The sequence below is a fragment of the Rattus norvegicus genome, chromosome 7, assembly GCF_036323735.1.
Source record: "Rattus norvegicus strain BN/NHsdMcwi chromosome 7, GRCr8, whole genome shotgun sequence".
NCBI classification, from domain to species: Eukaryota; Metazoa; Chordata; class Mammalia; order Rodentia; family Muridae; genus Rattus; species Rattus norvegicus.
This window is the reverse complement of record NC_086025.1, coordinates 128,067,452-128,091,156: the sequence shown is the minus strand read 5'-3', so window position 1 is coordinate 128,091,156 and position 23,705 is coordinate 128,067,452. Positions and strand designations below refer to the sequence as shown.

General features: G+C 42.3%; 1 protein-coding gene across 2 annotated transcripts in view; it reads right to left on the bottom strand.

The window, feature by feature from the left end:
- Tmem117 (transmembrane protein 117) overlaps positions 1–23,705 on the bottom strand; it is a 462,083-nt gene that overhangs the window by 7,788 nt on the left and 430,590 nt on the right. For both annotated transcript variants that reach the window (NM_001271239.1, XM_063264145.1), the window contains one exon: positions 14,204–14,333. In NM_001271239.1, coding sequence (NP_001258168.1) covers positions 14,204–14,333 — 130 coding nt within the window. The remainder of the gene's footprint in view (positions 1–14,203; positions 14,334–23,705) is intronic.

Genomic DNA, 23,705 nt, shown 5'->3' with positions numbered 1-23,705 from the left:
GCCTCCTCCCTCCCAGGATACTCCATCATCTAACCGACACAGGAGAACCCCTTCAAAAAACCCCCCAATTTCTAGGAATTCATTTGCTAAAAATCACACTACTCTGGGAACAGAACAAAGGGCTTTTGCCCATTATTTTCCACATCCTCGCTGTCGTAACGACCTGTGCCCTCGCACCGCCTGGGAAACGGAAACAGAACACGGGTGCTACGGAGGTTTGTTTACTTCCACATTTTCATTTTTGCCCAAAGGGTTCCCGTGGGCATCATTGTGCCAACAGTGTGAATCCTCTCCTCACCGCTATACAGCCTTCCTTCTGGCTTCCCCCCCGACCCCCTCCTAATTTACTCAGATGATGGCCACCAACGGGACACTTCTTTTGTGTGGCTGAGATGACAGATGGCAGAGCTTCCGCTGAGACTGGCATTAATAGGGCTCAGAGGAGACTGGAGACTTAGTTGAGAGGCCGTCCTGTCTGGCTTCCAGAGACTCTGTCCATCACACGTTTTAATCCGTCTATGCACATGTTCTAGGTAAAGGGAAACAGGGCAGGGGACAGAACCGTATAGTGCCTTAAGCATTCACTTAAGAACAGTGGGCTTGGCCAGAAATTACCAATGTGACTTTATCACTAATCATTGTCCTCTTTGTTGCTGACTGACAATTCCAAGAAAAAGTATGTTTTAGCACATGCTCGGAGAGAGGTGATTATTTTTATAAGCAGTACCCCAGCTTTTAAAATGGAAGCTCCTACATGCTGCAGCAAACCATCTGTCAAGGGGGATCCAGATGAGCTAAACAGATGCAATAATTCAAGTTATTTTTGACATGCATAAATAAAGTGAGCTTAGAATCAGCATCAAAAATTACTCTATTCCTAAATGCTTTTAAAATGTCAATGGGAATTCATCAGTGTCAGAAAACCTCTTGCACGAGACTGTTTCCTCAGGAGGCAGGGCTTTCCAGTCTCAGCTATCATCTTGCTGGAAACTCAGGGATTAGAGGCAAAAGCAGGAAACTTAGAGTAGTTAATAAACAGTGAGAAAACCCTCCCAGGCTACCTGCTGCTGGAGGGAAATAGGGAACAAAGGCTCTGGATGAACAGAATGGCAAGTGCCCAGTACAAAACAGTAAAGGTCATGCTCCTCATGCTATGCGGTAGGCAGTGCCTTGAGTGCCTAGCACTCATTACTCATTAGTTTGGTTCTTACAGCAAGGTTTCTGATAGGTTCCATTGCCATCCCATGCAAGAGATATGAAACCAACACCCAAGAAGCCAAAGAACCAGATGAGTTCTATAGCAACAGAGTTAGTCTATGCATCAGACCTTTATCCCCCCATTACCTCAGAACATACTTGATGTCTTATCTAGCTCATAGGTATATGATAACTAGAGCCCAGGAGAGACGCACTGCTTGTTTTTGGAGAGCTTTAACTATTCTCAGAGGTTCTTCTAGTATAGAGCAAACACAGACAGACAATGCAACCAAAGAATCTACTAGAGGGTCTGCAAGGTCCCTTTCTATCCCTGGCTCCAGTTTCCTTCACGGTCACCCTGACAGTCATAATCTGCATTGATTGATATTATATTTTGTACCTTAGAGTTCTACCAGACAAGCCATTTACTCAAAGCTTGCATTATGCTAATTTTCTTTTGTTTGCAGTTGTGTGCTACAGTTTCGTTTCTGTTGCGAAGATAAAATAACCTGGCAAAAGAGCAGCTTATGGTGTGTTCAGCTCAGCATTGCAGGTTATAATCCATCATTGTGGGCAAATCACAATGACACGAGGTTAAGGCAGTTGTTCTACAACAGTCACAGTCAAGAAGAGAGAGAGAGACAAACACCTCCACACAGCCTGCATGCTTATGCTATATTGCTACTTGACTTTACCCTTTCCATTATAGCTCAGGCCTAGGGAATAGTACTACCCACAGTGGGATATATATCTTCCATATATCAACTATTAATCAAGAACATCCCAATCTTCCTGGTTGCTGCCGCAGCAGAGAGCTCGTGGGCAGCACCCCGCGAGCGAACTTGAGCCTCGTGACCACAGGTAAGGCCAACTTTTCTGCTGCAAGACACCTGCCTGGTGAACTCGGGACACACAGAGGCAGAATTCCTCTAGGACCAGGCACTTCCTGTGTTTACCGGGAGTCCCAAACCCGCTGATCCCGGCCCGCAGCAGCTCTCTGCTCCCAGACCCTGTGGGAGTGAGACCTCACCTCCTGGTCAGGTGGGCACTCCTGAGGCTGCAGAGCGGAAGACACCACCAACACTGCCCACCCCTGCCCACATCCCTGGCCCAAGAGGAAACTGTATAAGGCTTCTAGGTTCCCGTGGAGGAGGGCCCAAGAGCAGCAGGACCGCTGCGTCTGAGACACCGCCAGAACCTGAAGGGATCTACCAGATAAACAGTTCTCTGCACCCAAATCCCGTGGGAGGGAGAGCTAAACCTTCAGAGAGGCAGACACGCCTGGGAAACCAGAAGAGACTGCACTCTGCACACATCTCGGACGCCAGAGGAAAACACCAAACGCCATCTGGAACCCTGGTGCACGGAAGCTCCCGGAAACGGCGGCGCAGGTCTTCCTGGTTGCTGCCGCCGCAGAGAGCTCATGGGCAGCACCCCTCGAGCGAACTTGAGCCTCGGGACCACAGGTAAGACCAACTTTTCTGCTGCAAGTGACCTGCCTGGTGAACTCAAGACACAGGCCCACAGGAACAGCTGAAGACCTGTAGAGAGGAAAAACTACACGCCCGAAAGCAGAACACTCTGTCCCCATAACTGGCTGAAAGAAAACAGGAAAACAGGTCTACAGCACTCCTGACACACAGGCTTATAGGACAGTCTAGCCACTGTCAGAAATAGCAGAACAAAGTAACACTAGAGATAATCTGATGGCGAGAGGCAAGCGCAGGAACCCAAGCAACAGAAACCAAGACTACATGGCATCATCGGAGCCCAATTCTCCCATCAAAACAAACATGGAATATCCAAACACACCAGAAAAGCAAGATCTAGTTTCAAAATCATATTTGGTCATGATGCTGGAGGACTTCAAGAAAGACGTGAAGAACTCCCTTAGAGAAACACAGGAAAACATTAATAAACAAGTAGAAGCCTACAGAGAGGAATCACAAAAATCCCTGAAAGAATTCCAGGAAAACACAATCAAACAGTTGAAGGAATTAAAAATGGAAATAGAAGCAATCAAGAAAGAACACATGGAAACAACCCTGGATATAGAAAATCAAAAGAAGAGACAAGGAGCTGTAGATAGAAGCCTCACCAACAGAATACAAGAGATGGAAGAGAGAGTCTCGGGAGCAGAAGATTCCCTAGAAATCATTGACTCAACTGTCAAAGATAATGTAAAGTGGAAAAAGCTACTGGTCCAAAACATACAGGAAATCCAGGACTCAGTGAGAAGATCAAACCTAAGGAAAATAGTTATAGAAGAGAGTGAAGACTCCCAGCTCAAAGGACCAGTAAATATCTTCAACAAAATCATAGAAGAAAACTTCCCTAACCTAAAAAAAGAGATACCCATAGGCATACAAGAAGCCTACAGAACTCCAAATAGATTGGACCAGAAAAGAAACACCTCCCGTCACATAATAGTCAAAACACCAAACGCACAAAATAAAGAAAGAATATTAAAAGCAGTAAGGGAAAAAGGTCAAGTAACATATAAAGGCAGACCTATCAGAATCACACCAGACTTTTCGCCAGAAACTATGAAGGCCAGAAGATCCTGGACAGATGTCATACAGACCCTAAGAGAACACAAGTGCCAGCCCAGGTTACTGTATCCTGCAAAACTCTCAATTAACATAGATGGAGAAACCAAGATATTCCATGACAAAACCAAATTTACACAATATCTTTCTACAAATCCAGCACTAAAAGGATAATAAACGGTAAAGCCCAACATAAGGAGGCAAGCTATACCCTAGAAGAAGCAAGAAACTAATCGTCTTGGCAACAAAACTAAGAGAAGAAAAGCACACAAACATAACCTCACATCCAAATATGAATATAACAGGAAGCAATAATCACTATTCCTTAATATCTCTCAACATCAATGGCCTCAACTCCCCAATAAAAAGACATAGATTAACAAACTGGATACGCAACGAGGACCCTGCATTCTGCTGCCTACATGAAACACACCTCAGAGACAAAGAAAGACACTACCTCAGAGTGAAAGGCTGGAAAACAACTTTCCAAGCAAATGGTCAGAAGAAGCAAGTTGGAGTAGCCATTCTAATATCAAATAAAATAAATTTTCAACTAAAAGTCATCAAAAAAGATAAGGAAGGACACTTCATATTCATCAAAAGAAAAAATCCACCAAGATGAACTATCAATCCTAAATATCTATGCCCCAAATACAAGGGCACCTACATATGTAAAAGAAACCTTACTAAAGCTCAAAACACACATTGCACCTCACACAATAATAGTAGGAGATTTCAACACCCCACTCTCATCAATGGACAGATCATGGAAACAGAAAATAAACAGACACGTAGACAGACTAAGAGAAGTCATGAGCCAAATGGACTTAACAGATATTTATAGAACATTCTATCCTAAAGCAAAAGAATATACCTTCTTCTCAGCTCCTCATGGTACTTTCTCCAAAATTGACCATATAATTGGTCAAAAAACAGGCCTCAACAGGTACAGAAAGATAGAAATAATCCCATGCGTGCTATCAGACCACCACGGCCTAAAACTGGTCTTCAGTAACAATCAGGGAAGAATGCCCACATATACGTGGAAATTGAACAATGCTCTACTCAATGATAACCTGGTCAAGGAAGAAATAAAGAAAGAAATTAAAGACTTTTTAGAATTTAGTGAAAATGAAGGTACAACATACCCAAACTTATGGGACACAATGAAAGCTGTGCTAAGAAGAAAACTCATAGTGCTGAGTGCCTGCAGAAAGAAACAGAAAAGAGCATATGTCAGCAGCTTGACAGCACACCTAAAAGCTCTAGAACAAAAAGAAGCAAATACACCCAGGAGGAGTAGAAGGCAGGAAATAATCAAACTCAGAGCTGAAATCAACCAAGTAGAAACAAAAAGGACCATAGAAAGAATCAACAGAACCAAAAGTTGGTTCTTTGAGAAAATCAACAAGATAGATAAACCCTTAGCCAGACTAACTAGAGGACCCAGAGAGTGTGTCCAAATTAACAAAATCAGAAATGAAAAGGGAGACATAACTACAGATTCAGAGGAAATTCAAAAAATCATCAGATCTTACTATAAAAGCCTATATTCAACAAAACTTGAAAATCTTCAGGAAATGGACAATTTCCTAGACAGATACCAGGTACCGAAGTTAAATCAGGAACAGATAAACCAGTTAAACAACCCCATAACTCCTAAGGAAATAGAAGCAGTCATTAAAAGTCTCCCAACCAAAAAGAGCCCAGGTCCAGACGGGTTTAGTGCAGAATTCTATCAGACCTTCATAGAAGACCTCGTACCAATATTATCCAAACTATTCCACAAAATTGAAACAGATGGAGCACTACCGAATTCCTTCTATGAAGCCACAATTACTCTTATACCTAGACCACACAAAGACCCAACAAAGAAAGAGAACTTCAGACCAATTGCCCTTATGAATATCGATGCAAAAATACTCAATAAAATTCTGGCAAACCGAATCCAAGAGCACATGAAAACAATCATCCACCATGACCAAGTAGGCTTCATCCCAGGCATGCAGGGATGGTTTAATATACAGAAAACCATCAACGTGATCCATTATATAAACAAACTGAAAGAACAAAACCACATGATCATTTCATTAGATGCTGAGAAAGCATTTGACAAAATTCAACACCCTTTCATGATAAAAGTCCTGGAAAGAATAGGAATTCAAGGTCCATACCTAAACATAGTAAAAGCCATATACAGCAAACCAGTTGCTAACATTAAACTAAATGGAGAGAAACTTGAAGCAATCCCACTAAAATCAGGGACTAGACAAGGCTGCACACTCTCTCCCTACTTATTCAATATAGTTCTTAAAGTTCTAGCCAGAGCAATCAGACAACAAAAGGAGGTCAAGGGGATACAGATCGGAAAAGAAGAAGTCAAAATATCACTATTTGCAGATGATATGATAGTATATTTAAGTGATCCCAAAAGTTCCACCAGAGAACTACTAAAGCTGATAAACAACTTCAGCAAAGTGGCTGGGTATAAAATTAACTCAAATAAATAAGTTGCCTTCCTCTACACAAAAGAGAAACAAGCCGAGAATGAAATTAGGGAAACGACACCCTTCATAATAGACCCAAATAATATAAAGTACCTCGGTGTGACTTTATCCAAGCAAGTAAAAGACTTGTACAATAAGAACTTCAAGACTCTGAAGAAAGAAATTGAAGAAGACCTCAGAAGATGGAAAGATCTCCCAGGCTCATGGATTGGCAGGATTAATATAGTAAAAATGGCCATTTTACCAAAAGCGATCTACAGATTCAATGCAATCCCCATCAAAATACCAATCCAATTCTTCAAAGAGTTAGACAGAACAATTTGCAAATTCATCTGGAATAACAAAAAACCCAGGATAGCTAAAGCTATCCTCAACAATAAAAGGACTTCAGGGGGAATCACTATCCCTGAACTCAAGCAGTATTACAGAGCAATAGTGATAAAAACTGCATGGTATTGGTACAGAGACAGACAGATAGACCAATGGAATAGAATTGAAGACCCAGAAATGAACCCACACACCTATGGTCACTTGATTTTTGACAAAGGAGCCAAAACCATCCAATGGAAAAAAGATAGCATTTTCAGCAAATGGTGCTGGTTCAACTGGAGGTCAACATGTAGAAGAATGCAGATCTATCCATGCTTACCACCCTGTACAAAGCTTAAGTCCAAGTGGATCAAGAACCTCCACATCAAACCAGACACACTCAAACTAATAGAAGAAAAACTAGGAGAGCATCTAAAACACATGGGCACTGGAAAAAATTTCCTGAACAAAACACCAATGGCTTATGCTCTAAGATCAAGAATCGACAAATGGGATCTCATAAAACTGCAAAGCTTCTACAAGGCAAAGGACACTGTGGTTAGGACAAAACGGCAACCAACAGATTGGGAAAAGATCTTTACCAATCCTACAACAGATAGAGGCCTTATATCCAAAATATACAAAGAACTCAAGAAGTTAGACCGCAGGGAGACAAATAACCCTATTAAAAAATGGGGCTCAGAGCTAAACAAAGAATTCACAGCTGAGGAATGCAGAATGGCAGAGAAACACCTAAAGAAATGTTCAACATCTTTAGTCATAAGGGAAATGCAAATCAAAACAACCCTGAGATTTCACCTCACACCAGTGAGAATGGCTAAGATCAAAAACTCAGGTGACAGCAGATGCTGGCGAGGATGCGGAGAAAGAGGAACACTCCTCCATTGTTGGTGGGATTGCAGACTGATACAACCATTCTGGAAATCAGTCTGGAGGTTCCTCAGAAAATTGGACATTGAACTGCCTGAGGATCCAGCTATACCTCTCATGGGCATATACCCAAAAGATGCCTCAACATATAAAAGAGACACGTGCTCCACTATGTTCATTGCAGCCTTATTTATAATAGCCAGAATCTGGAAAGAACCCAGATGCCCTTCAACAGAGGAATGGATACAGAAAATGTGGTACATCTACACAATGGAATATTACTCAGCTATCAAAAACAATGACTTTATGAAATTCGTAGGCAAATGGTTGGAACTGGAAAATATCATCCTGAGTGAGGTAACCCAATCACAGAAAAACACACATGGTATGCACTCATTCATAAGTGGCTATTAGCCCAAATGCTTGAATTACCCTAGATGCCTAGAACAAATGAAACTCAAGACAGATGATCAAAATATGAATGCTTCACTCCTTCTTTAAAAGGGGAACAAGAATACCCTTGGCAGGGAAGAGAGAGGCAAAGATTAAAACAGAGACTGAAGGAACACCCATTCAGAGCCTGCCGCACATGTGGCCCATACATATACAGCCACCCAATTAGACAAGATGGATGAAGCAAAGAAGTGCAGGCGGACAGAGCAGGATATAGATCGCTCCTGAGAGACACAGCCAGAATACAGCAAATACAGAGGCGAATGCCAGCAGCAAACCACTGAACTGAGAATAGGACCCCCGTTGAAGGAATCAGAGAAAGAACTGGAAGAGCTTGAAGGGGCTCGAGACCCCATATGTACAACAATACCAAGCAACCAGAGCTTCCAGGGACTAAGCCACTACCTAAAGACTATACATGGACTGACCTTGGACTCTGACCTCATAGGTAGCAATGAATATCCTAGTAAGAGCACCAGTGGAAGGGGAAGCCCTGGGTCCTGCTAAGACTGAACCCCCAGTGAACTAGACTGTCGGGGGGAGGGCGGCAATGGGGGGAGGGTGAGGAGGGGAACACCCATAAGGAAGGGGAGGGGGGAGGGGGATGTTTGCCCGGAAACCGGGAAAGGGAATAACACTGGAAATGTATATAAGAAATACTCAAGTTAATAAAAAAAATAGTAAAAAAAAAAAAAACAGCAACAACGGTATTTGGACTTTTCACCTTTTATAAAATTAATAATTATTTCCTCTTAATATTCAAAGGATTATCAGTTACAAATAATCATACCAACTTGGGTGTCTTAATGTTTTCCAGGCCTTTTAGCCTCCTCACATGTAGTCATGGGCCCTTTATCTAAGGCATCAATAAAGTGTCTTTCTCAGGAAAAAAAAAAAAAAAGAACATCCCTGGTAGGTATGCTTATGGGTCAACATGATCTAAATAATTCTTTAAGTCTTTCTTCCCAGGTCATTTTCTAGGTAGTGACAAGTTGACAGTCAAAGCTCATAACACAGCATCCCTTACTAATTTGACATACTGACACATCGCTTTTTAAACTATAACCTTCCAACCGCTTGTCCCTAAGATATCATACTTATCTCATAATATGAAATACCATCCTTCTTGGTTACTTTTATGCTACTGTGATAAAATACCATGACTGAATGTGACTTAGAGACAGACAGTTTATTATTGGTTGTCGTTTCAGATTTATTCTCAATCGAAATGTGTTTAGCTTGACCTCAAAAGTCCCCTTAGTCTTTCACAGTCTCAACAGTGTTCCAAAGTCCAAAGTCAATTCAGACCCAAAGTAATTTCTTAGCATAATTCATTGGAAAATCAAAAAGCAAATTGCATACTTTCAACATATAATGGAACAGAATAGACAATACCATATCAAAGGGCAGATTGGAGATATAGCTGAGAAATATTGGAAAGTGGGGGTTTAGTTGAGAAATACTGGACTAAAGCATTTGTCAGCAGGACAAATGCCAAAGTCTGTAGCTCAACATTTAGTATCGAGGGCTTTGATGGTTTTGTCTTAGGGCTTTGTGCCTGAAATATATGTCTCTCTCTAGCCCTGGATCCACTTTCTGTATGTAGTTCTCCCTGGTACATGCCTCACGACTCCTGGCACTTCTAACATCTTGTGGTCTTCACTGCAAACCAGGAGGCTTCACTCTCACAGTTGGATGTAATGATCTCTCAGAGCCTTCATGAAGAGACCCCCCCAACCACAAGCAGTCTAAACTCAGTGGCTCTCTGAAACCACAGAAGAATCCATGACCCCTTCACTCCTAAATCCTTCATGCTTCTAAATCCTTTGTCGTGTGAATGACACCACCAAGTTTGGCTGCCATCTTGGGATGATCCCACCATCTTGAGTCCTAGTAGCAGCAGCTTGTGTTGGCAGTTGCTTCCAAGGAACAGAAAACTCCTTAGGGCTTTCCCGATCTGGAAGTTTAGCTCGGTGGGGTCCCACACAAAGGGCACTTTCAATGACAGCTCATTGTCCAGCATCCTCCTTCATATCAGTTATAGTTCTAGGGTTTTCATTGCTGTGAGGAAACTCCAGGACCAAAACAACGTGGAGAGAAAAGCGTTCATTTGACTCACTCTTCCCTATCACTGTTCATCATCAATGAAAGTCAAGGCAGGAACTCAAACAGGGCAGGAATCCAGGGGCAAAAGCTGATGAAGAGGCCATGAAGTACTGCTACTTACTGGCTTGCCCAGTCTGCTTTCTTATAGAACTCAGAACCATCAGCCCAGGAGTGGACTCAACCCTCAGTGGGCTGGCCGGGTCCTCCCATGTCAGTAACTAAGAAAATGCACTACAGGCTCACCAACATTCTAGTCTTAGGGATGCATTCTTTCAAATGAGGTCCCCAACCCCACAAATAATTCTACTTTGTGCTAACTTAACATGAAAACTATCCAGGCTATCCAGGGAAAGAACTTTGCATTGCTGAGAGAAAACATGAAGACTAAAAATCTCACCGAAGAGTTTATTCTGGCTTAGAATTCAGAAGGGGAAGGGTCCATAATTGTGGTCAACACAGTAATAAATAGCAGCCATGGCAACAGGAAACTGAAAGATCACATCTTTAAGAGCAGGCATTCAGTAGACAGTGGACTGGAGGTAGAGTGAGGCTATGACTCTTAAAGCCCACCCCTCAGAGTCACACTTTTTCCAGCATGGCCACACCTAAGTCTTTCCAAACAGTCCCAACTGGGGGCCAAGTATTTAAATATCTGAGCATAAGAGGGATATTTCTAATTCAACCCACTATATAGTCTAACTTTTTAAAAGTCCCTGGTGTCTTTAACAAACAGAATGTTTGTTACTTGTCCAGTTACTTTATTTAAAAAAAAAGCATTAGTATTCCAAAAGGAAGGAGCAGGGCATAAAAAATAACCACACCAAAGTAAACTCAAAATCTAACCGGGTGAGTCCAAATCCTGTAGCTCAACATCCAACGTCACTCCCAGTGTAATCCTTCCAGCTCCAAAGGGCCTGGGAAATCCCATCTCTCCAGCCCTGCTGCTGTCCACAGCACACAGCTTCCTTCTTATCTAAGATACCAGAAGTTCTACCCATAGGCATTGGTCTTCAGCCTGCCAGGCAGGATTTACTTGTGTTTGTGAGAAAATGGATACCAGATTCTGCCCCAAACCTCAAGTACACGGATGGTGGTGTATGCCTAATGAATCTATTTCTCTAAACAATCTTTCCAGAATATTCTAAGATATACTGTTTGAGATACACTGGTGGCCGTATCTTAATTACTGCAGTGGCAATGCAATATTAATATACAATGAAAATTCAAATCTCCTTTAATCTGTTCAGGACTGCTCAACAAGTTAGCCATCTGCATTTTAGGACAGAAATGTCAGGCTATGGGGACAGTCTTAATACACATCATGGATCTCAGTATTTTGGAAATTTGATCCAGGTTTTCCCTAGAAGCACTTGTCTTGCAACCTGTAATTAAGTAAAAAGTACTTTACCAAAGACTAACTGCTTCTCCCTAGCAGCAATTTTTTTTAAAAATCTGATTAGCAGGAACTAGAGTAGGATGGAAACAACATTGAAGACAGAAAAGAAGGCTTGGCTTTTCTCAAAACCTGTAGCCATTTTTCTGAAGAATTCTAATAGCAGACACAAATACATAACAGACAAACTGGAAATACCACAACTGTGCTGATTACAATACAGTTTTACCTCAAGGCCCCCACCCTTAATTTAACCACTAGACTGCTCAAAGGGGCTTTTCAGTGGACTCCGGAAACTATCCTTTGCATGGTGAATTCTGGGAAAAACACAGACCTTCCGACTTTAGCTGTGAGATCTTAGTCAGAATGGAGAAGTACTCAGTTAGTCACATTACCCGAAGAAGACCTTCCTGAGTCCAATCCCCCTGCTCTTCCCCAGACCCACTGTGTCAGAACTATTCAGGAACAGATGGGGCTAGAACTCACTCTCTCATTAGAGACTTCTATTAATTATTATTTAATTAATCATTAATTAGAGACCTATTAATCAAACCATGCGGGGAGAGGAGAAGGCCCCGAATGAATGATGCACTGAGTCAATGTATGTTGTTGACATGAGTATGGCCATGCCAAGGACCTCAAAGCCTTATACCATTGGGGGAATGGAAACACCTTCCCTCCCTCCTGGTCCACACATGAATATTGACAGTATGTGCAGAAAATGCCCTGGGTAGCTTTCTCCCTTGGCTATTTAAGGCCTTAAGACTCCTCTCCTATAGTGACTCCATCTACTGAGACTAGCTAAGCCATTCTCCTTGATCCAGCTGGACACCATAGGCGCCACCTCCTTGATTTAGCTGTGTACAGTAACCTCGTCTTGTTCGGCTGTATATAATATTTCATGCTGCTCCTCCATTGGAGGGCATGGTCTATGTAAGCTCAGCATTTCTATTTGTCCCTTTGCTTTCCTTTATTCCTCCAGCACCTCGGCCAGGTCCGTTCGAGAGCTGTATAACTCTCAGCAAACACTGCCAGAAGCCTTAGTCGTCTACCTGTCCCCTTCTGGAAAACTTTATTAATGTTCCTTTATTCTTTCCTGCAGCTTCTGTTTCATGAGTCAAGGTTGGAGGCCCTGTATATATCTGTGTTCCCCCAAATGCACAGAGGAGCTTTGGCTCACAGCCCCTGACACTGCAGCTTCACAGATCCTGCAGGCACATGGCCTTTTCAAGACATTGTGTATGACTTTTAAACATGATCATTTGTCATCTTTTTAACTAAAATATCCCCAATTGCACCAACACTGGGTACTGTAAACCCTGAAACTTCCCCTCCTATAAATGACACTGTATATAACAGTTCAATTTTTAAAACCTGATTTGTTCTCCAATTATTTTCTATCTTCATCCCCCCCTACCCCAGTGTTTGCTGCCTAAGTGGTAAACCTTTAACAGATTCTGATAGAGACTGTGTGTGCAGGGGTTGCCTGAGACAAGAGCCAGTGGGCAAGAACAGATGGCCCAGACAAAGTCACCCAGAGGGACAACGGTGAAGTTATGTGTATGATGGCTATTTTAGAAGTCCAAGAGGATGGCGCGCTGCACAGATTAAGTGGGGACTCTGAAACCACACTCTGTGACCTGAACTCAAATCGATTGATTTACCAAGTGAATTTAATAGATGAGCCTTGGCTGCCTTGAATAGGAACACAAACCTGATGCATCTTCCCTATTCATGAGCTCATTCTCAAACTCGGGAAGGTCGCCTCGTGCTCAGAGCCAACGCACAGCTTCCTGGCTGGGAAGCAGAGTTTTTCAGTACTCAGATGTTAATGTTTTCTGCGCTTGGGCTATTTTTATCCAGCAGCACAGACGGCAGAGTGAGCACAGATTTCTTCTGCAGTTTTCATTGTAGCAGGTGTGGGATCCTAGGCCATTGTCCTTAAAGCAGACAGGTCCATGCCCTGCATCCGAACAGTTTAGGAGTGAACACTACCCTTTATGTCTATGATCATTCAACTGTCTGCTTTTTGTTAAAAAGAAGAAAAGATATAAAAATTATCTTCAGGGTATCATTCGGGCATGAGAATGACTAAGAGGCTATTCACTTCAGAAGCATAAAAAAAAAAATCAGAGTAAAACAACCTGGAGATTCACAAAACAATCTCTCGAGATAAACTTGTGCTAGGACACAGAAGTAGGTTCCATGGAATCAAGTAGTCAGTAGTCTAATTCTTTAAAGGTGTGAGAATGGATTGAAGATTCCAGACCACATCGTCTTCACCTTATAGTCAATGCAGAAGCACAACATGCATTGGTGTTGAAAATATACACCAAGAATTGTGAAAAAGCCACCCCACGTGTAAGATCCATGTGTAGTGGTCCATGAAGTGTGGCAAGACTAGTGCTCTAGAAAAGAGAGTTTGTCCCCCACCCTTTCATATCACAGGCAGGAAGGCTCGATTCAACACTGCAGTGGCTGCCCAACTGTACTGCCTGTGTTCCTTGTCTCTAAGTACAGGGCTTTACCAGTGATTGCCAATGGAGTGTGACTGAGGTGAGGTATTAAGGCAGGTAAGAAACATTGTCTCCATTGCATTTATTCCTATGTGTTCACTGGATCTCACTTGTCCGTGCCACCATGAGCCTACAGCCCAGACAGATGGCACTGAACCACCAGCCCACCTAGAGCCATCTTGCATTGTTGAGCGGATAAGAGCTAACTAAACACATGGCTCTCACCAGTGGTTTACTTCTCACAGACGACATCCAAAGGTACCCCAAAGTCATACACCGTACCTGTTATGTGAATGCGGTATTCCTCCTTGAAGATCTTCTGGAAGAAGGGAATCTTGAACTGCATGTGAGGAGTGTGCAACCCGGGGAGGTTCACGTCAACATCGCCCATGAAGTGTGGGAATTCCCAGTCCTGTCAGAAAGTCAACATGTGAGCGTATCCGTGATCTGATTTGACTTAGGAAGCAAGATACCCCAAACCAGCTTTCTCTAAGCACTTGCTTTAAAATCACTTAAATTCAGCTGGCTGCCAGATGTATCCATTTCACTTGGTGATTATCATCTTACATGCACTGGATATTGGTGTGCATTCAAAATAAAAATTAAGTCATCGCTCGGATTCTTACTGTTTTTCAATCTAGTAATTAGAAGCTCACATGAAATGCCTCGCATCTCTACAGTTTGCTCCCGTTATATGCTGATCGTTACATATTTGGATCACGGAAGTAACTGGTATAGGGCTAATAAACTTATGACATCTTATTTTGCTACTTTCAGAAGTATGAGTGCTATAATTTCATGCCATACATAAGGAGACAAAGTGCCAAACTCCACTAAAGTGTTTTTACTATGTGTACTCTAGAAACTGTGCAGAAATCGTTCAAACACCAAGGAATTCTGTCTAGCCCATTTGCTTGCTGTTCAGATGAATTTGAGCACAAGATGGAAACCAAGAGCCTCCAAGATTACCGTTAGTCACCTCTAGTAAAGGTAAAACTAGACCGGGCATCGCTCTTTCAGAGGGGAGTATCCTGTGAGCCCTGTCAGGAGCCACACTTGATCTCAGATTTTAAACCACTGAATTAAAAAAAAATCACAATTATCCCATGAAAGAAGAACACACTAAATATTAAAAAAAAATTTGAGGTGGGTCCATAGACAGGAAAAGACATACTTTCACTGTTAATGATTAAATGATCGCCGTAGGTACAGAACTATGTTTAGTTGATGTTTTAATGTGAAAACATGGTGAACAAAATATTAGTTTGAGATTTCAATACACTACATCATTTGAAACTGCTAAGTTCACTCAGATAAAGCAGCTGGTACAGGTACGTGAGGAAAAGTGCCAGGTCCCTTTGGAGCTCGCATATGTGTTTCCTTTTCTGAGAGACTGAGCCACGAGGAAGAGAGGATCAAAGAGTGGCAATCTGCGGCACCTAGCATTCTACAGATCAGTGGATCATCTTAAGCTGCTGATAGGAAGTAAGTATATAAAAAGAATATTAAATGATGCCATATCATCTGTTCTACCTGTGGGCCAATCAACCTTGCCTGTCCATGTTTTTCAGATATTAGTAGCACACAGAGATATAATTAGGAGGCTCAGAAAATCAAAGAATAATGTTGAATGAATTTGGAATATTTTATAAAAATTATTAGTAGAAACTGGATTGGAGAGTCTATCTGAAAATGCTTGATAAGGTTGAATATATGCATTTCTCCCCCCATAGATAGAGTGTTCTCTCCATATTACATAAAAACCACTACAAAAAAAGAAAAAGACCTGAAATGCTAAAATGTATCTGATAAAAACTATGACTACAAAGAAAATGAGTGACCTGGCATCTTTACTTGTCCTAGATGAATGATCATTAAATCATGTTTTTATTTCTTGGTTACAGATAGTGAATGCTTCTTGGTAGTAACTGGGCTACTGTACTTAAACCAGCTTCTCCGTTTCAAGGCATTTTCTGACTTCTCCCTTTTAGACTATCTTCCATGAAACTCAAGACTTCTGCTGGTGTGAAATTGCTTTTAGTTTAAAAGCAATCTCTGGAGATTTCTTTTGGACTGTGGTCAAAAAACCTCATTCACTAAAAAATGGTTTCTCTATTACTTCCCACCTCTTCCTGGAGATAGAAAGATGAGTTAAGGAAGTAAACAGTGGAGGGAAGAATAAGAGAGAGGACAGGGGTATTGTGGGGATTACCTGGAGAAAGGCTTTCCTTTAAAAATAAAAGATATCTAAGAGAGGGGTTGAGGTGTGAGGATGGTGAGTGTAGGAAAAGCAGCTGTCTTTAAAAGAGAATACACAAAGCGGATAATGCCTCATCCATGACTACTCCCAGTTCACCCTTTTGTTTCGTCTGTCATAAAGCTGCGATTTATTGTTTCAAAACTCCTTTACTTAACCTGATTTCCTGAGTTCATTTTCCCTTTATTAGCTTAATTATTTCTATTCCCCTTTATTATTTTAATTTTTGTAATTCCTACTCCCCATTCCTCCTTGGACTTTTCATTTTGAGTCAGCATACATCTGGTCTACCTTGGCTTTCAGTGAAATGACAGTCACAGTAATTGCTGTACCATTTTGAGCTTATTTTAGTGAAACATTTTTATCTGAAGTTTGCTGAATCACGGGTATTTAAAACAGAGGGAAAAGGGAAGAGAGAAGGGTGCTTCTTGTCTCCACAAGTATCAGACACTTCATCTACAAGTCAGTGTTGAACCTATTGACCTCGAATCCTTCTTGGAAGCATGAGATAATGCTAACCAGCAACCTTCACAGTGACAGAGACAGAGGAAGAGACACAGGAATGGTCAATAAGCATGTTTGGTTTTCTAGCATAATTCAGTTTGGTTTAACCAGATAGACAAAGGAGGAAACTGATGGTTCTGTTTCATGCTGGCTGTGGTAAAGGAAAAAAGCTGCCTTTTCTTGTCTGTCCCCAACCATTGCATAGCACATGTCACCCTGATGCCTCTGACTAGGGATTAGGTCAGAGCAGAGGTCTAGAGGTTACCCATACAGGGCAAAAGGGAGGGGCAACTCTCCCAGAGGCATGTAGCATTGGCCTTAACAGGAAGACAAAACAAAGCTTGTTGGGTCATGCACAAGCATGCATGCACAGACAAGAATATTTGGCTATGCTATGATTCAGTCACTAGTCCCAAGTGACACAAAGCCATGCAGGATAGCTTAGACTTCCTAGTTCCAAAGCCTACATGCTCTCTGCTCATTCACACCGTCTCTAACCATAGAGAGTAACATGGCTTTCTGATGTTATCTCAGTGCTGGACTTTTTATTAGCTTTGTGTGCCTTGCCTCAGAATTAGCCTTGACCACTAGCTTATCTCCTACTAGGAGCTCGTGCATAGGGGCTTGGTCCTCATCCCCTCTTTGAGTGGGTGTGATTAATGTCACCTCACCCTAGCATGAATAAGACCAGCTTTAAATTCTTTCTCCATAAATAACTTCCTGGGGACTCATTCCTTCTAACTAGACTCCAGTGAGTGGGAAAAGAAGCAGATGACTGACTGATAACAAACACGGGGGTTGTCATAGCATTGTTACCATGAATGAATAGCTATCTTAACTCATCATTGTATAGCGAGGTTATCATGACTCACAGCTTGCTTGCTTTCCACATGACTGTCGATGACATAGTTTGAACTGAATCTATAAAGTGTGAGGAGAACAACCAGGTAAAATGTGTTCAGCTGGCAAGCCCAGGAGCAACAAGCTCATTCTCCTGACACGGCGTATTATGAAACGTTCATTGGTTTGGTTCTGTGAGAGTTGTTATCGATCTGGGGGCCTTGGTACCATTCTCTACTACTAAAGCCAGCAGCGGCTGCAGAGATCTGTCGGTGATGACAGTGACTTAGGCACACAGTATCAAGCTGTTCCTCTTCTCAACAGCTCATGGTGATGGACTGAATGTGGACGAATCTGCAGCTCTGCATCTGTTCACAGATGACTTATGGTTAATTTTCACTCAGTTGAGTATGTTTCCCACACAAAATAAAGGAGACGCGCCATGACAGTTGTCTAGTTTTCTTACTATGGTCTACTGCTGTCCATAGCAGCGAAAGTTAGTCTGTGATCCCTGCTGTAAGCCAGCCCCAATTAAATGTTGTCCTTTATAAGAGTTGCCTTAGTCATGATATCTGTTCACAGCAATAACATTTGGGCAAAAACAGGGCTTACATTTGGGCAAAGTTTAGAAGCAGTTCTGTGCATCTAGACTACACTGTCTTGGGGCACTCTGGAGTCCTTTCTCAGTGCCTCCTTGGTGAACTTCAAGGTCAAGGGAAAGCGCTGGGTGTCATTTCAAAGGAGCTCAAGTTTAAAGCTTTCTCTGTTTGGAGTTCCTGGGTGATGAAATAACAACTCTCTGTTTTGTTTTGTTTTTTTTTTTTGGTAAGAAATTCAGACCAAAAATTTAATAACAGTTATTACTTTATCCTGAGAATCTAAAGCCAGAGTAAAAGCAAAGAGAAATGATCTATTTTTTGGGTTCATGATTAATCAATTGGTTTTTGAGGTAATTAAGGGAAAGAATAGGTCTTACTAAAAAGTTGATAAACTAGGAACAATGAAAGTTTCTTCTTACTATTTAACAGCTTTATTCAGATATATAGTGAATTTTGATAATTACCCCTTTGTTAGTGTTTTATTGCTGTGAACAGACACTATGACCAAGGCAAGTCTGATAAAGGCCAAAATTTTAACTGGGGCTGGCTTACAGGTTCAGTCCATTACCATCAAGGCGGGAACATGGCAGCATCCAGGCAGGCCTGGTGCAGGCAGAGCTGAGGGTCTACATCTTCATCTGAAGGCTGCTAGTAGAAGACTGACTTCCACACAGCTAGGATGAGATCATATAGCTGACACCCACAGTGACACACCTAAACCAAGGAGGTCACACCTCTTAATGGTGCCACTCACTAGGCCAAGTATATATAAACTATCACGAGCCCCTTACCCTCTTCTCCCACTGAAGCCCTTCTTTCTAATAAATTCTCCTTCTACTTTGATGGCTGCTTTCATAACTCAACCGAGTTTAATTTCAGTTGCTTATGTAAGCACAAGTAGAAAGGAATTTATTGGAGCATGGGCCGGGCATCAGTAACTACATCACTAAAGAAAAGCACCTTTTATTCCAGCAATCATTACATGCACATAGACACTCAGAAAGGAATGAGGCTTCATATGTCCCTTGCCCATGTGTAACAGAATGCTGACAGTCCCAATCTTGTGTGGGTCTTGGGCAGTAATCATAGTGCAGTGACTTCGTGAGTTGAGCAGTCATGTCATGTTAGAATTGACAATAGATTCTAAAATGTTACTATAAAATGTCAACTCATCCTCAATTTAATAGTTTTTTTTAATCTTCCTTTTTATAGCATTATATTATCAGGCTTCAGATGATCTCAAAGTCAACTTTACAGGCGTATTTCTTTTCTAGCTAATCTCTATTCGTGCATATTTCAGAACTGAATTTAGAATGTGAATATCAGGACACCATTCCACCTAAAACCTTCCCAGCTTGCAAAGTGTCCTTAGCTTTCCTATGCTTGCCAGTGTCCTAGCAACAAGATTCCAGATGACAGCATGACAGCAAGTGGCCTGAAGAATTGATCTCATGCTTTGGGTAATATTTCTGTTTCTTATTAAGCAGCCGGAGAGCCTGATATCTTCCTCCCCAACAATCCTTTGCTTCTGATTGGCAGAGTTGCCATAGTTGAATTAATTCTCGGACGCCTTGTTATACAGTACGCTCAGCTTACGTATTTGCCATGCCCCGTCATCCTCACTGAAAAGTCAGCTCCAGGGAGCTTAGGTGACTTTCCCCCGTTTGGATAATTGCTGTATTCTCAATTCAGGAACTCAGCTCAGCATCCTGTAGGAACTCAAGTATTTGTTAAAGTGAGGAATGATGGGCTATGAAAGCTAAAAGGGCAACATAATCCCTTTTGTGTTTCCTGGAGTGGATTTGGGTAAGAGAAATAGCACGATGAGCATCATGCATCACTCCAACATCCAAAAAGAGGAAGTCTGGGTGTTTGTTTGGCCTTCATCATCCCAGTAACAGAGAGACCATGAGCAGAGTAACACGAAGCTTAGACTATTTGCAATAATCATGAAGGAAGGGAGGGGATTGCTAGAGTAGACACGATGGCTAGTCTTGGTTGTCAATGAACATCTGGCGTCAACTGAAAGTCAAGCAGCTGGGCACACCTGTGAGGGATTTTTCTTGATTGGATTATTGAAGGAGGGATGACCCATCTATTTCTGGATCATTCGAAGTGGGAAGACTCACCCTAAATCTGGGCCACACCATCTGGCAGCAGCCAGATTTAGGACACAAAAGGACATGAGAAGGAAGCTTTTGCTTTTTGCCTGCTTGCCTTCACTCTTACTGGCAAGGTTGCTTCTCCTCCGGAGACAGCATTTCTTCATTGGTATTAGAGCCTGCTTCATCCAGATTGCAATATAGACTGAAAGCTGGTTGAGGTATTTGGTACCATGGACCAAATGACTATTGGATTCTTGGACTTTCTGTTGGGAGTCAGCCCTTGGTGAGGAAGTCTGATCACACAGCCTGTAAGTCTAAAATCCCTTTAATATACATACATACATACACACACACACCCCCACACACACACGAACACACACACCTACTCATACATATTTTCTAATGGTTCTTTTCTTCTCAATAACCCTGGCACTACTATGGTAGAAGGCAAGAATAAATACTGAAGGTGTTTGGAGAACTGATCAAGGATATGTTAGGAGTGACCTTTCTTGTGACCCTGTAAAAGAAAGAGGCCATGAGACTTGTCAAACTAAGTCAGAGAACCAGAGGCATTTGAGGTAGAACCCTGGGAGGGAGGGTTATTTCCCACACTGGGGTCCTGCAGGTTTGTGGAGGCAAAGCTAGAACATGAGAGATACTTTGCAGTAACAGTAGGGGTGCTCAGGAGAGGGGTGGCTGGAAGCTGGCCTCAGCTGTCCCCTGATACCCACCATTTCCTCGTGTCACATTAATAGCTTCTCTTCATAGTCACTGTTTTATTACCTTGAGGAAAAATGTTCTTTAACCTTATGAGCCATTTAAACTATTTAATTGAGGCAGGGAGCAGATGTCTTGATTTTCTGGTTGCAGGAGATTTTCGCCAACTCAGAGTAGGGGTGTTTCACTCATCTGTAAAACAAATCCACACCTCTTCCTGGAATGTTTTAATGAAGGTGACTTTTCTTTTAGAAGATTGATCCAACTTTGCATGTATGGTGTTTGCCTGGATGGACGGATGTGTACCACACACGTGCTTAGCACCCGTGGAGGTGAGAAGAAGGCACAGAATCCCCCTGGGGAACTAGAGTCCTAGTCGTGAGCTGCCAAGTGAGTGCTGGGAACCAAACTGGAATCCTCCATGTGCAGTCAGCACTCTTACCTGCTAAGCCACCTCCTTCACCCAGAGTATGACTTTTTCATGTGACTTTATTTCCAAATCCCCCAAAACTAGAAAAATGGTTGTCTCTTAAATGACCTAGTCAACCACAGGGGTGTGGTTTGTAATCATTTCCTTCCTTCGTGAACTGTGTTTTTGTTTTCTTACTCTCAGAAGTCCACCTACTTCCCACAGCTAATTCTAAAGAGAGCATACATCAGTGAGTTGTAAGTATTCGTTTATTACCTCTGAGAAACCAATCTAGCCCAGAGCGGGTCTGAAAAGTTAACTACACTCTATTACTTTTAAGAGAACTTGCCTCAAGGCTGCGGTGAGAAAGCAGTAGTTTTTTTTTTTTTCTTTAAAAAAAAAAAAAAACAAGCTTCAGTACATCTAGAGCCCAAAACCATCATTCCTTTACACACCAAAATGGAAACAAACAGATGCCCTGCCCTGGCAGACAGATGTGTGGAAGGACAAAATAAAAGCCGGTCTTAAAAGTGTTTACACTAATGGAAATGCATCATGTGGCCTCTAGGAATAATGGGAAATCAATAACCCTGACTGGGGCAACACAGTTCAGGAGCAGGAGGGAGAGAGTGCTTAACATCTTAGAGACTCCTGGGAAAGAGGAGAGAGCAAATGGCTGACTGTGGAGACTTGCTGGCAAGGAAGTTAGTGCAGAATTTAAAGAAACACAGCAACAGCTCGGCTTTAGCTCCTAAGGTCTGTCAATCCTGATCTACTTAGCACTTGCTCTTTCTAAAAACTGACTTATTTTTATTTCTAGGGTTATTGTTTTTCCTTCACGTTTGTCTGTGCATTGTGTGCGTACCTTGTAGCCATGGAAACCAGAAAAGGGCACTGAATACCATTGAGATGGGATTAAAGAAGTGAGCCACAGCATGTGTGTGTGCTTGGAATTGAACCTGGATCATCTGCAAGAGCAGCCAGTGCTCTTGACTGCTGAGTCATGGTTTCCAGCCCCTACTTATCACATCTGAAGAAGCATGAACGCTAACTCTACATGTTCGCATGCACTATACTCAAAAGGAGTTCCTTTCCACAGAAAGAATGAAACCAGTGGAAGAAATCCATTAGAGCATTTATATTGTTTGCCAGACACTGGTTGTAGGACACGACACAATCCTCTGATCATTCTCTGGCTTTGGTACAAATGTCACTGCTGCAGCCTGGCTGGCTGTACTCATGCTGCCTGCAGTGGTCGCATTCAACTGTCTGAATGGCTGATTTCTTCTGTGAGCTATATGGGAGAATTAATTGCTCACTGATACAGAGTAGATATTATTGTCCTTGGTAAGTTTTAAATTTAATATTGTGGTCATTTTTCTTCATGAAAAAAAAAAGAGACTGATGGTAAGATCTGCAGGGGCGGGGGGGGGGGTAAAGACTCAATGTGGCAACACGCACCTCACAACGGAAAGAGTATAATAAAACGGATCAAAATGTAGCGTGACAACAGAGGTGAGTGATCTTCGAGCTTCGTTGTGATGGTTTCATTTCTAGAATTATGATCTTTTCCCAGGTCTACCTACATAATAGCTGACAAGTCTATCCACAAGTGAAATATGACGTTACATAGATGAGCATTCTGAATTAAGACAGGGAAGGGGGACCAAAAGGACTGAGTTGGCCACAGGCGCTATTTTAGTGAGAAGTAATCTTCTGCGAAGGAGATCTTCAGGTGGAGGCTGATGCCCGTGAAAGACAGGAAGTGGATATCAGCTGGGTATGGGTCTGGTGGGACACAACTTTATTCCAACTCAGTAGGAGGCAGGGCAGCTCTATGAGTTCAAAGCTGGCCTGGTCTATGTAGTGAGTGCCAGGACAGCCAGAGCTACACAGTGGAACCCTAGCTTAGAAAAAAAGAAAGGAAGCAAGGAAGGAAGGAAGAGAGAAGGAAAGAGGAAGGGAGACAGGAAGAAAGAAGGAAGGGTGGAAAAGGAAAGGATCATATCAGCCAAGAGAAGTGTGTGCAAAGACACCTGGGAGGAGAAACGTCAGCATGGTGCTGGGAGCAGGGTTGATATGAGAGCCCCGTGAGGAGAAGATACTGTGGTGGCTGAAGTGTGGAATGACAGTGACAGCTGAGCCGACAGGTACTCAAGACACCTATGTGACGGTGTTTCCAACCGATTTCTCAGCACACCGCGGAATGGCTACAGCATCTGCCCGGGAGTTTCAGGAACTGACTCCCCCCCGAGAAGACAGAGAAGGGGGTCTGCTACCTTATATGTGTTTGACAGTCACATGCTATGGTCTGAAAGGCTCCCCCAGCACGCACGATGACATTAAAATGCCA